Source organism: Pteropus alecto, unplaced genomic scaffold (genome assembly GCF_000325575.1).
Source record: "Pteropus alecto unplaced genomic scaffold, ASM32557v1 scaffold86, whole genome shotgun sequence".
NCBI classification, from domain to species: Eukaryota; Metazoa; Chordata; class Mammalia; order Chiroptera; family Pteropodidae; genus Pteropus; species Pteropus alecto.
Genome location: NW_006442109.1, coordinates 5,425,088 through 5,437,897, shown reverse-complemented (window position 1 = coordinate 5,437,897; position 12,810 = coordinate 5,425,088). Strand labels below are relative to the sequence as shown.

The window sequence follows — 12,810 nt, the reverse complement described above, 5'->3', positions numbered from 1 at the left end:
ATTTACAGTTTCTCTAGTATCACAATCAATGTTTGATCCTGGGTGCTTTTCACAATCACAGTGGAAAGATCCGTTAGACTCACCTTTGGCCAGCAGCAGTGATGTGGGGCCACATGGTGACTTACTGCTCTCCATTCCCTACATTAGTAACATTGCTCCCCACAGCACCTCTGGTATTTTCATATAATTCCAAGGCATAACAAAGAATACTGAGGTTTTTCCTGTATTTTCTAAGTGCTTAAGCTCGATGTTTAAGTTTTCCCATATTTAAATGACATTAATGATTCAAAGAAAAATAAAGCTTTAAAGTAGCCAGCAGCTTTTTACCTGAGTAAAAGATCTTTCTAAACAAATGTCAGACCAATCTCTCCTAGTTTGAAAATTCTATGACCTCTTCCCAGAGGTTTGGCAGTTTCTTTTGCCTTCAACTACACTGCCAGGCCTGTGACAGGCAATGTTCAGTGTTCACTAAAACTCACTGCTTCAAGCCTCCATCCCAGTGTAATCTTTGATATCTTTCTAAGCAAGAAATTAAAGTTGTCAACCTGGATGGCTCCATTCAATGCCAGCGACTCATCTGAAGGAGTGATTGAATGGCTGATACCTTAACGCACAGGCAGCTTCCCACATGCATAGGCAATGACAACCTGTCAGTGCTTGCTTCTTTGCCTGATGGGTTGCAAATATTTTGTGACATCAATTATAGGATATGTCTCAAAAAGTAGAGTTGGGTGGAATTAGATAATTCGAGGTATCTTAAAAAAAGATATGTCTCAATTTCAGAACATAATGAAGATGGAGCTATATCCTTGTATACTGTTTAAATTCTTGGGTCTGTTTTTTATCCTTACAGACAACTGCTTCTTCACAGAGCTGTCAGGGTGCCTTCCTAGAGTAGATTCCTTTTTGTCAGAGCCTGAAATCACAGTCTGGTGGTCTTTACTGGAACCATTTAGAGTCCTCCTCCCCTTACTGCCTGGTTCTCAGTCCCACTCTGGTTTGGTGAGGCCGCTGGATAGCTGGATTTCAGCAGTCGTCAATCTTGGGAGAGTCTTGCTCTGATCAGAAGTGAACTCCTTCACTTGCACATCAGTTTCACCTCCTTAACCAAGGACATGCTCCAGCAGTTCACCACCACCACCTGCCCGTCCTGAAGCACCAGTTTTTGTTGTCTGTTTTGCCATTTCCATCAATATACAAATATGGTGTTATTTTTCCATCTTAAATAAAATGTTCATTTTTACTCTTGAATCACCTGCTTTCTCTTCCAGCAACTGACTCATTTCTGCTTTGCAGCATAACTTCTTGAAAAAGTGGTCTGTATTCATTGTCTCTAATTTCTCTTTTCCCTTTCTTTTGATACATTATTTTTACTCTGGAAATCATCTCAAAGGTATAGAAGAGTTGCAGGTACAGTGCAAAGAATTTTGTTTTGCCCTGAACCGTTTGAGCATGAGTCGTCAACAAATGCCCTATCACCTCCAAATACTTTAGTGTGTATTTCCTACAAGTAGAAATATTCTATAATCATAATAACAATAATCAGAATTAAGTAATTAACATTGATACATTGCTACCTTCTAATCCTCAGACCCCATTTAAGTACTACAAATCACCCTAATAGTGTTCTTTTTAACAAAAGGAGCCAGTTCAGAAGCATGTGTTGCATGTAATTATCTTTTCAGGCACAGTTCCTTAGACTTCCTTGACTTTTATGACTTTGACACTTTTGAAGATTATAGACCATTTATTCTGTAGATAGTTACTCAATTTGGATTTATCTGATATTTATTTATGATTAAATTCAAGTAACAAAACTATGGCACTATTATAGAACTGATGGGATATTTGTCTCATTGCATTCTATCAATGGCATATGATTTCAAATTGTCACTCACTGGTGATGTTAACTTTGATTACTTGATTAAGCTGGTATCTTCCAGGTTTCTTCATGTAAAGTTATTCTTTTTTCCTTTGTAGTTAATAAATATTTGGAATTTGGGGGAGATACCTTGAGATTATTATCCCATTCCTCATCAAACATTTTATTTTTAAAAATTGTATTTTGTTATATTGATATGGACCCATGGTTTCCTCTTTTATTCAACAGTTTATAATCTGCTACTATCGTCATTTATTTTTTATGTTTAAATTGGCACAGACTAAAAGCTGGCTACTGTGTCCTTTTGACATACCTCCATCATTCTTTGAGTACTTCCTTAATTTTTGGCTCAAAAAGATGTTCTAGGATTCTCTTGCTATTCCCCTGCTCCAGTCCTAGAATCATCCTCTTCTCCAAAGAACATTAGATAACTTCGAGAATGGCATTTAGAAATCAAGATGTGGGTGTTAGGTGCACTCATTGCTGAAGTGTTGCTGCTCCTACTTCTTCTCAGTAGACAAAACTAGAGAACACACACACACACTCTCACACTTTTACATCTACGTTTATTATTTTGTATGTATGTGTCTATATAATGATGAGTTCAAACAGGTCCTATCCTATACCACAGGGTTCTATCCAACTTTCTACTTTCTCTATTTATAACTCCCTTTACTAAACGAGAACCTGGATCCCCTTATCCTTATTTCATCAACTCCCCCGTAGGCAACCAAGCTCCCACTTCTCAACCTTCCCTCTGCACATCGATGCCTTCACATCCCACCTGAGTGCTCATGCTCGTCACCGGGCTGCCTCCTGCACAGATCCTCTCCTCCCCCTGCCCAAGCTCTGACACCCCACTGTGGGCCCCTGACCTAGTGTAGAAAGCTGCCTTGCTTGGTCTCACGCAATGCCTTGAAGATTGAATTCTTCAGGAAGAAGGAGGAGGAGGCTTCATTTCTTCCTAAACCCATTCCAGCAAGGCTTTTATTCCAATTCCCCTGAAGCTTCTCTCATCAAGAGCATCAGTGATTCTAGATTGTTAAATCTAATGGTCAATTCTCAGTTTTTGTCTTATTTGACCTACTGGCAGCATTTGACATGGATGATGTCTCTTTATTCTTTGAAGCACTTTCTTCATGTGGCTGTCAATACTCTCCACTCTCGTGAGCTACTCCTTCTACATTTCTTTTGCTGGTTTCTCTTAGGTTCCCCAACATCTTCCATTGAAGTATTCCCGGGCTCAGTCCTTGTTCTTCTCTTTTTTATCTAAATTTACTCTCTTGATGATCTTCATTCCCAAGGCTTTATGTACCATCTATCTATATGGCCTCAATTCCCTACTTCACAGCTCTAGTCTTGATCTCTCTCCCAAACTGCAGCATTGTATATCTCACTGATAGATATTTCAGTTTCAACCTAAAACTGAATTCCTGAAGCCTTAATCAACTGAAATGATGCCAAATTTATCTTTCCATTTGCTCAGTCCAAAAACTTAGAATTACTCTTAATTTTTCTTTTTTATTCACACTCTACCTCTAATCCATCAGAAAATCTTGGAGACTATATTCCAATGCTGTTTACCTAGAATTATATGACTTTGTACCACCTCTGCTGCTATTATACTGCTCTGAACCACTGTTAACTCTCATTTAGATCAGCAATATTCTCCCGAGTAGTCTCTGTTTCTACCCTTGACTCTCACAGATTCCTGTTCTCAACACAGCAGTAAGAGTGCTCTTTTATAATATGTCAGTGACTCCCCATTTCCTACTGTAACCTTCATTCTTTAAGTTTTACCCAAAGATTGATTACCTTCTCAACTAAGCCTAACTACTGTAACCTGTTCTTCATCACCATCCCCCCAATACACACATTCTTAATCCCTTTTACTCTGCTTTACTTTTCATTTTCTTATAAAACTTACTACCTTCTAACGTTATCTATAAAATTTATTATATTTTATTTTCTGTTCTCTTTATTCTCCCACTCAAATACTATAGAAGCAATTTGATTATGCCATGCCTTGGAGTAGTTTGATTCATTTTTCTTCATTTGTGAATTGTCGAATTACTTGAAACTATGGGTTTGTAGTTTTCATCAAATTTGGAAAATTTTCCACCATTATGTCTTCAAATATTTTTCACTCTCTTCCTCTTTACCATCTCTCTCCTCTCCTTTAGAGACTTCAATTATACATATATCAGGTCACTTAAAGTTGTCTTCTAACTCATTGTGCTCTGCTCATTTGTCTATTCTCTCTCTGCTTCATTTTGGAGAGTTCCTTTTGCTATCTTCAAGTATATTAATCTTTTCTTCTGCAATATCTAATCTTCTAATTCCATATAGTGTATTTTTCATCTCCAGAGATTTGATTTGGGTCTTTTTAATATCTTCCATGTCTTTTTTTTATCATGTTTCTTTTCCTCTATTATATTTCCTTTTTTATTATATGGACAATATTTACAATAGCTATTTTAACATTATCCTTATCTACTAATTTTATCATGTATGTCAACTCTGGGTCTTTTTCTTTGGATTAATTTTTCTCATTATGGGGAGATTTTTTTTTTCTATTTATTTCATGCCTGGTTTTTTTAAAAAAAATTGTAGACATGAATTTTATCTTTTAGCATGCTGGAATTTTCCTGTATTCCTTTAAATATTGTATTCTATTAAATATTTTAATTTTGTTCTGGGATGAAATTAAGTTACTTGGAAACATTTTGATCTATTCAAGGCTTGCTCTTTTAAACTTGACAGGTGAGTCCACAGCAGCCTTTAAGCTAGGCCTATTCGGCACCTCTACAGAAGCAGTGCCTTTCTCAGGACTCTACTCAAACCTCAGTTATGAGGTTTTTCTACTCTGGCCAATAGAGACACAAATTATTCTGGCCTTGTGTGCTCATCAGGGATTGTTTCACTTGATCCTTTCTGAAATTCTTTGCACAGTCTCTGCCACACGTTTTTCTCAGTTTTCAGCTCAAGTCTTGAGGGAATCCTCTGGAGGCTTCATGAGCATGTACATGTGCTCTCACTCTCCCTGCCTCTCTCTCTCTCTGTTTCTCTGTCTGTCTATCTGTCTGCCTGTCTCTCTCCTTCTCTCTCTCTTTTAACCTCAATTCAGGGACATTCCTGAACTCTGTTTACTTATTCACTACCTGTTCTTTGGCCCAGAAACCATTTTCATGCAGTAAGCTAGAGCAGTCATTAGGCTTGTCTCCATTCTCTCGGGGATCACTGTCCTATGCTGCATGTTGTGTAACATTTTAAAAACATTTTTTTCGTATATTTTGTCCAATTTTTAACTTACAGCAAGAAGGTTTAATTGATCCCTGTGACTCCATCATAGTCAGAACTGGAAGTCTACAATACTATATAAGTTCCACAAGGACAGCAATCTTTGTGACTTTTGTTCCCTAATTATTCCAAACCTCCAGAACTGTGCCTAGCATATTAGGTACTCAGTAAATATTATTTTCATGGAATATTTGTTGAATAAGATTATGTTTGAAAACTCCTTCAGCAATTATTTGAGTATTTACTCTGTGCTGGGCACTGATTACACAGTGGTGGATACAGCAGATATGGTTCCTGCTTTCATAGAGTACTTAGAGGGAAAGACAGATATATCAAACAGCAAATAAACAAACAATGGTCATAATTATGTATTGTGAAAAATATTTTTCTGTGAGGAAGAGAAGGTGGTGCTCTGAAAGAGAATGATGAGGAAAGTCATTATTGGATGAAGCAGTCAGTAAAAACTTGACAAAGAGGCAGAACTTCATCTGACTCCTAAAGGGAGAGAAAGAGCTGGGCTGTCGAGGCAATGGGGATATGTTCCAGGGAATTTTATATGTGAAGCTCTGAGGCTTGGAGATGTCGCAAAATTAGAGGACCTCTTGTGTGGGGAGGGAAGAGTGCCACAACATGAAATTGGAGAAATAGGCAGGCCTGAAGCAGGCAGAACCACAGGCTGTTTTAGGATGTTTCAGTTTTCTACAAAGTACAATGGAAAGCTATTGAAAGTTTTAAATAAGGGAGTGATACGAACTAATTTATATTTTAAAAATATTTTTCTAACTGTAGTGCGTAATTTGTTTCCTTTTAAATTACAAAGGAAACAAATTATATTGAAATACAGTTCATCATAATAATTTTTAGAAAAATATTCGTGATATTGTTATATGTGTACTCCTTTATTAACTTCTTATATAAAAAGCTGCTAATGCTACTATACTGTGTTGATGTGTTGTCTATATCTATAATGGAAAGAAATTCTCATTTGAGGTTAGTGAAAATAAAGATGTAATTTTTTTACAATTGAAGTTCACAGACCACTCCTTGAATTCTACCCATGGGCCTTGTCTCAGTCTGTTTAAGCTGCCATCACAGAGTGCCAAGGACTATGTGGCTTATAGATAATAGAAATGTATTTCTCAGTTCTGGAAGCTGCGTCCAAGGTGCCGCCAGATTTGGTATCTGATGAGGGTCTGCTCCCTGGTTATAGAAGGCTATGTTTTCATTCCTCGCATGGTGGAAGGGACAAGGGAGCTCTTTGGGGACCCTTTTATTAGGGTGCTAATCTAATTTATGGGGGCTCTGTCTTCATGACCCAATCATGTCCCAAAGGCTCTATCTCCAAATACCATCACACTGGTGATTAGTATTTCAACATATGATTTGGGGGAGACACAAACAATCACTCTATAACCGATCCCTTGCGAATTTTAACTTAAGAGGTTATTTCAGTAATAATGAAGAAAGATGGTAGAGGTTCGAACTGACGTAGTAGTAATAGAGATGACAATAGAGGACAAATTTGAGATATCTTTAGAAGAAGAATCGACAGGACAGAAATGGGAGAGATTACCTAGAGTTGTTGGGGAAATCTTTAGAAAAGAATTAGGTCTGGCAATATAAAATGTAAAAGAAGCTGTGTACAGGATGGTTAGCAGGAATAGTCAGAAAGCAAGATTTGCCAGGTACACTATTGCTGTGACTAATTGTAAGGAAAGGTATGGGGATGACAGCTATGGATTAGAAAGGAAGAGCATTCATAAAGATTAAGTCGGGCACACTGGGACACATGACTTGGCCAATCAGGAGCTGTGAGACCTAGGATAAACACCTAATAAAGCCTCAACTTCACATATTAAAGATAAGGATAATAATAGCTTGTGACCCATGATGTTGTTGTAAGGATTAGATAAGATACTGTGTGTAAAGCGGCTATCACAGTTCTGACACATAGAAAGGGCAGATAAATATTAGCAATTATTCTAATTACTGCTAGGATTCTGACATTATTTTGGACTATTGTCCACAGGAGATTGCAATCTAATTGAGGAAGCAAGATAAAACACATAACATATTTTGAGAAGGAAATCATTCAGAATCAAGTGTTCAAATATAAGATATGACCAATTCTAAGCTATTAATTTTGCCCAGGATAGCACTATCTGTTTTATAAAAAGATTTTGAAAATTTCTGCCACATGTTTGTGAACATTGCAAATGAAAAACAGTGGTGTTGGATTTCTTCTTAATAAGTGAGTTTTAGATATTATTGCTGCTTACGGCTAAGTTCCTATTTGATATAATAATGATTATGACTCAAACTAGTAAAAGGCACCAAAAAAAGTAATCAACATTCTCAAAGTCTGTCCTTGGCTTTCATTTAGAGAAGCTAAGACAAGAACAGGCTGTTTCCTTTCATTCTGTCATAGTAGCATTTTATAAAGATGCACAAAGAATTTTAATCAACCTTTGGAACTAGCCCTGCATTTGAGTAATTTGTATGTAGATGGCTGTGGCTTAATGGCAAAACATTGGGGTTCGAGTTCTTTTTCTGCTGCGTGCTTTGCTATATGACATTGAACAATTTGTACAATGTACTGAGCTTTAATTTTTATCTATAAAAGGAGAATAACAGTTTCTACATCAAGATTATTGTATAGATCAAAAGAGAAAACTTAAGTCAATGTCTGGAACAAAATGGGAATACAATAAAAATATTTTTATAAGCAGCGTAATGCCTATTAAAGAGTGAGACTTTATGCCAAAAACTATAACAAGAGACAAAGAAAGGTCATTTCATAATGATAAAATGGTCAATTCTTCAAGAGGGCATAACAATCATAAATATCTATGCACCCAATATCAGAGCACCTAAATATATTAAGCAAATATTAACAGACCTGAAAGGAGAAATACATAACAATACAATAATAGTAGGGAACTTCAATACTCCACTTTCAACTATAGGTAGATCATCCAGGCAGAAAAATCAATGAGGAAACATTGAACTTAACCATACTTTAAATCAAATGAACCTAACAAACACATACAGAACATTTAATCCAACAGCAGCAAAATACACATTCTTCTCAAGTACACACGGAACACTTTCCAGGATACGTGACATGACAGGTCATAAAACAAGTCTTAGCAAATTTCAGAAGACTGAAATCATACCAAGAATCTTTTCCAATCACAGTGGTATGAAACTAGAAATCAATAACAGGAGGAAAACTTGAAAATTCACAAGTATATGGAAATTAAACAACATACTCCTGAATAACCAGCCAGTGGATCAAGAAGAAATAAAAAGGGAAATCAAAAAATATCTTGAAACAAACCAAAAAAAAAAAAAAAGGAAATACAACATACTGAAATTTCTGCGATGCAGCAAAACCAGTGATAAATGCCTACATTAAGAAAAAAAAAAATCTAAAATAACCTAACTTTATACCTTAAGAAACTTTATAAAAGGACAGACTAAGTACAAAATTAGCAAAAGGAAGGAAAAAAACAAAGATCAGAGTAGAAATAAATGGAAGGGAGACCAGAAAAACAGTAGAAAAGATCAGTGAAACTAAGAGCTATTTTTTTAAAAGATAAAATTAACAAACTTTTAGCTAGATTAATAAAAAAGAAGACTCAAGTAAAATCAAAAATGAAAGAAGACATTGCAACTGATACCACACAAAAAAGATCATGAGAGAATATTATGAATAATTATATGCCAATAAATTGGATAACCCACTCTCAGGGCTGTACAGATGCAGAGTTGAAACTTACGTGACCCTGACTGTGAGCGTCTCTTTCAGTTTTGTGCCCTAAGTGCCTTACTCCCTTAACCCTAGTCCTGGACCCACTTGCAACAATCCTGTGATGTCACGATCATCAACTCCTTTCTTTGCAGATGAGGAAACAGAGGCTTATGGAGGTTGAGTATCTTGCTTCACTTTAACTCGAGCTAGTAAATGGTGGAGTTAGGATTTGAACCTGAAATCTTGAGGGCAGTTGGACACCACAGCCTGAGCTTTAATTGACTGTGCCTGAATTCATGTGTCGTCTAAAGTTTCAGTGGTTATTGTCTTTTTTTCCAGGTATCCAAGGCAGCTGCGGACTTGATGGCCTACTGTGAAGCTCACGCCAAGGAAGATCCCCTGCTGACCCCTGTTCCGGCTTCAGAGAACCCATTTAGAGAGAAGAAGTTTTTCTGTGCCATCCTTTAAGTCTTCACGAGGAGCCTGAAGAGCCTCGGGGCTCCTGGGACACTGATGTAGAGTTTTTAGCAAAGTGGGCGCCTTTCTAGTCCACAGCATTTAAAGAGAGGGAGGAGAACCATCCTGGAAACTCCAGGCTATGCATGTTTAAAGAACTGGTCCCCTTTATGAGAATGAAAGCCGATCCACAGCCTGAGTTAAGAAATCTGATATCTGCAGAACTGCCTGGAGGAGGGGACTATGTAAAGATAAAATCGGTGTCATTTCTTTTCTGCTCTCCCTCCCCAAACTTTGTTTCTGCTTCGTATTTAAAAAATAAAATTCAGACAGCTGTACTGAGCTAAGATATGTATGAACTTCTCGGAATGACTATCGCCTTTAGAAATACCCTTTGATCAGCTGAGTTGTCCAATGTAACCTCGGTTCGGTTTAATGGCATTGATGTCTAGTCTTTGTGCCTTTGTTTTCATTTTTATTTCTCTCTTACCCTCCTCCTACCCCTCCCTATTAGAGTAGTACAGAGATAAGGCTGGACTTGTCTGTGAGACTGAACTCCAAGGATGAGCACTCAAAATGTTTAGAGAGATGTCCCCCGTGGTTTATCCTCATGGTAATAACAAGCAAACAAAAATGCTGTTTGTCTGTGTTCTCTTATCACTATTCCTAATATTTGTACATGATAGCTTTGATTCTGCAAGTAAAAGTAAATCATGTGTTGTGACTGGTGCTTTCATATATTTGTGACAATTTTTGAGTAATATTGCATGAAAATGTCCCTATGTTACATCCATTCAGAAGTTTTATTGTTCTACTATATAAAGTTTCGGAAAAGAATGAGAGAGAAAAAAGAAGCAGGGAAGGAAAAAACTCAGTATCTTGAAAATTGAGATTACTTCAGAGCCTTAGCCAAGCCTAAAATACCTCCTAGTTATCAGTGGTATTAAAAACCTCTTCAACATGTTTTCCAGAATCCGAAGCATTTGGGTTTTATCCAGGATCCAGGGCATCGCAGGTACCACCAAGCAGGAGTGGTAAGGATTCACCATGAGCTGGGAGGTGCTTTAGTCATAGAGTTAGAACAAATTCCTTTTTTCTCTAAATCACAGAAATTCTAGATTGAAAGAATGCTTTCTGTGCTCTTCTTAAAACATGGCCCTCATTTGTTCAAGTATCAGGGAGAAGAAAACCCATAATGCCAGAGAAGACCCATTCTCAGAATCCCAGCTATTTGCCGGCCAGGAGAAGAGAGCAGGTGGGGTCCTGGCTCTTTTCAACTGAGATGGTCTTTATGTGTCATCCGTTTTTTTCAATAGAATCTTTTCTTTGTTTCTGTTCTCCATCTTGTTTGTTAGAATCTCTCAGTCTTAATTTACAGCTTTCTTGCAGCTGGAGCCCTCTCTTCCCAAGAGATGATATTGGAAGTGATTTTTTATTGCAGCTCTAGCCTCTATCAGTAATGAGAGGCCCTGGAAGCCTTTATCATTTTTTTTCTGTGCCATGCTTAGGCAAAAGAGGGCCTCTCTTAGATCTTGTTTACTTTGAAATCCCAAAGACCATTTCCAAATTAATTTTATTCTCCTATCTTTCTTTCCTCCTGCTTTTTTTTTTTTTTTAAGAAAGGATGAAGAAAGAGGAAAAGATGATAAAAAGTCTTAATATCCCAAGGACAGATTTTGAAACACATTTGGTAAATACTTTCCTTATCTCTTATGGGCATGCTGGTAAAAGAATAAATGAATCCAATTAAAGCTCACACCTGGGGCAGAGGGAAGAGAATACTGAAATATTTGTGAAATCTATGAATTCACTTCTATAACCAGATACTTCTGTTCTATTTAAACCTGGGGATTTCGTTACAGTCAGTGGGACAATAATCAGGATTTACAGAGGGAAAACTCTAGGAGAGTATTTATTAAACTACAGATTATACCATTAGCTTAGTAATACTGTGGAATGAGCTAAAAACCCTGTTCATTTTTTAAATGAGCCAAAATATGAATTGAATATGTGGTCACATAAAAATAACTGTGCATAAGCAGTCTTTGGTGGTAATTAAGGTGTCTTTATAAGACCCAGATGATTCTCATAATTCACGCCATTTGTTTTTCTCAGAAGAACTCTATATTTTAACGTAAATCTAGATCTTAGGAGCAATGAAAATGGAATTAAAATTTTAAGAAGCACCATAAAACAGCTCTGGTAATTAAAAGCTAAGGAAGTTCCAAACTTAATGTAACCTTGTTTATAAAAGGAGAGAGAAGGCAGTAAATACAGAGCCCTTCTGAAATTAAAGAAAATGTTTTTTGGCTTTTGCATAATTTTTTGTCCTATAGTATGGAATTACAATACCAGAATCTTTACATGAGTTTTGGTTTATTGATATTTTTACTTATTAAGGGGGGAAAAAAAACTTTTTTGATTACTTATGCTTCTCAAGAGCTTTAATTCTTTTAGAAATTCAACAATCATTTTCACCAGCATAATTTTATCTTAAGGGGCAACTTAATAGGAAACTTAGTTTAGTTATTCAAGGCCCTAATTTCTGTGTATAATATACTGGATAGTAATGAAATCACCATAGAATTAAACAGTAACAATAACCATTATATTTAGAAAAAAATCTCGCATCATTTTCAATATTAACTGTTTTTTTTTTCAATTTTAAACCAAATACTATTTTTTTTAAATCAGAGGTTGCAAATAAGTACTTTGATCTGAGGCAAATTTTGCTAATAATATTTGAAAGAGATTGCTTACCAAGAAAAAATTTTAAACCATTTCTTCATACACTCACAAATGGAATTTTGAGAAATTGAGCATGCTGTCTTAGAAAATTTTTGTACTTTTTTTTTCCTTGCTTCTAGCTGCTCTTGGCAATGGTGAATTGTTACATATACATTAATGTTTTCCCAGCCCCCAAATTGTTGATGTTTTTCCTATATAAGATCTATGGAGTGTGTCTTTCAAAGAGAGGGAAGTACAGAAATGTTAAAGCAGAAAACCTGAATGCGATGTGCACATTTTCATCCCACATGGACCATGTATTTGTTTTAATAAATGGAATTTTCAGACTCATTTCATATGCAGTCAATTTCATTGTGAAGGCCTATGGCCCACCTCGCCAGCGGGTTAATTTGAGAAGGGTGATAACACGTAACAAGATGGATGCAGAACTAGAAATCCATTGACTTTCTCTAAGGCTTTGTTAATAGTGGTGCTCCAAGAAAGGAAAAACTCATACAAGGCTCTTTAAAAGTCTTTTTACGTCTCAGGTACAGAGCTTGGGCACAGAAGAAGATGATGGGATAGAGTCCAGGGCTCTGGCAGGCTGGACCACGAAGACAGATGAGCTGCATCTACACTCTAACATGCCATGGGTAGGCCACACAGTGATTTTTCCCCAAAATAAATAAAT

At 36.6% G+C, this 12,810-nt stretch overlaps 1 protein-coding gene across 3 annotated transcripts in view; it reads left to right on the top strand.

Annotated features, from left to right (window-relative positions):
- GNG2 (G protein subunit gamma 2) overlaps nucleotides 1-12,470 on the top strand; it is a 103,884-nt gene extending 91,414 nt beyond the window's left edge. For all 3 annotated transcript variants that reach the window (XM_006920193.3, XM_006920191.3, XM_006920192.3), the window contains one exon: nucleotides 9,276-12,470. In XM_006920193.3, coding sequence (XP_006920255.1) covers nucleotides 9,276-9,404 — 129 coding nt within the window. In that variant the 3' untranslated portion in view covers nucleotides 9,405-12,470. The remainder of the gene's footprint in view (nucleotides 1-9,275) is intronic.
- Nucleotides 12,471-12,810: the final 340 nt, after the last annotated feature.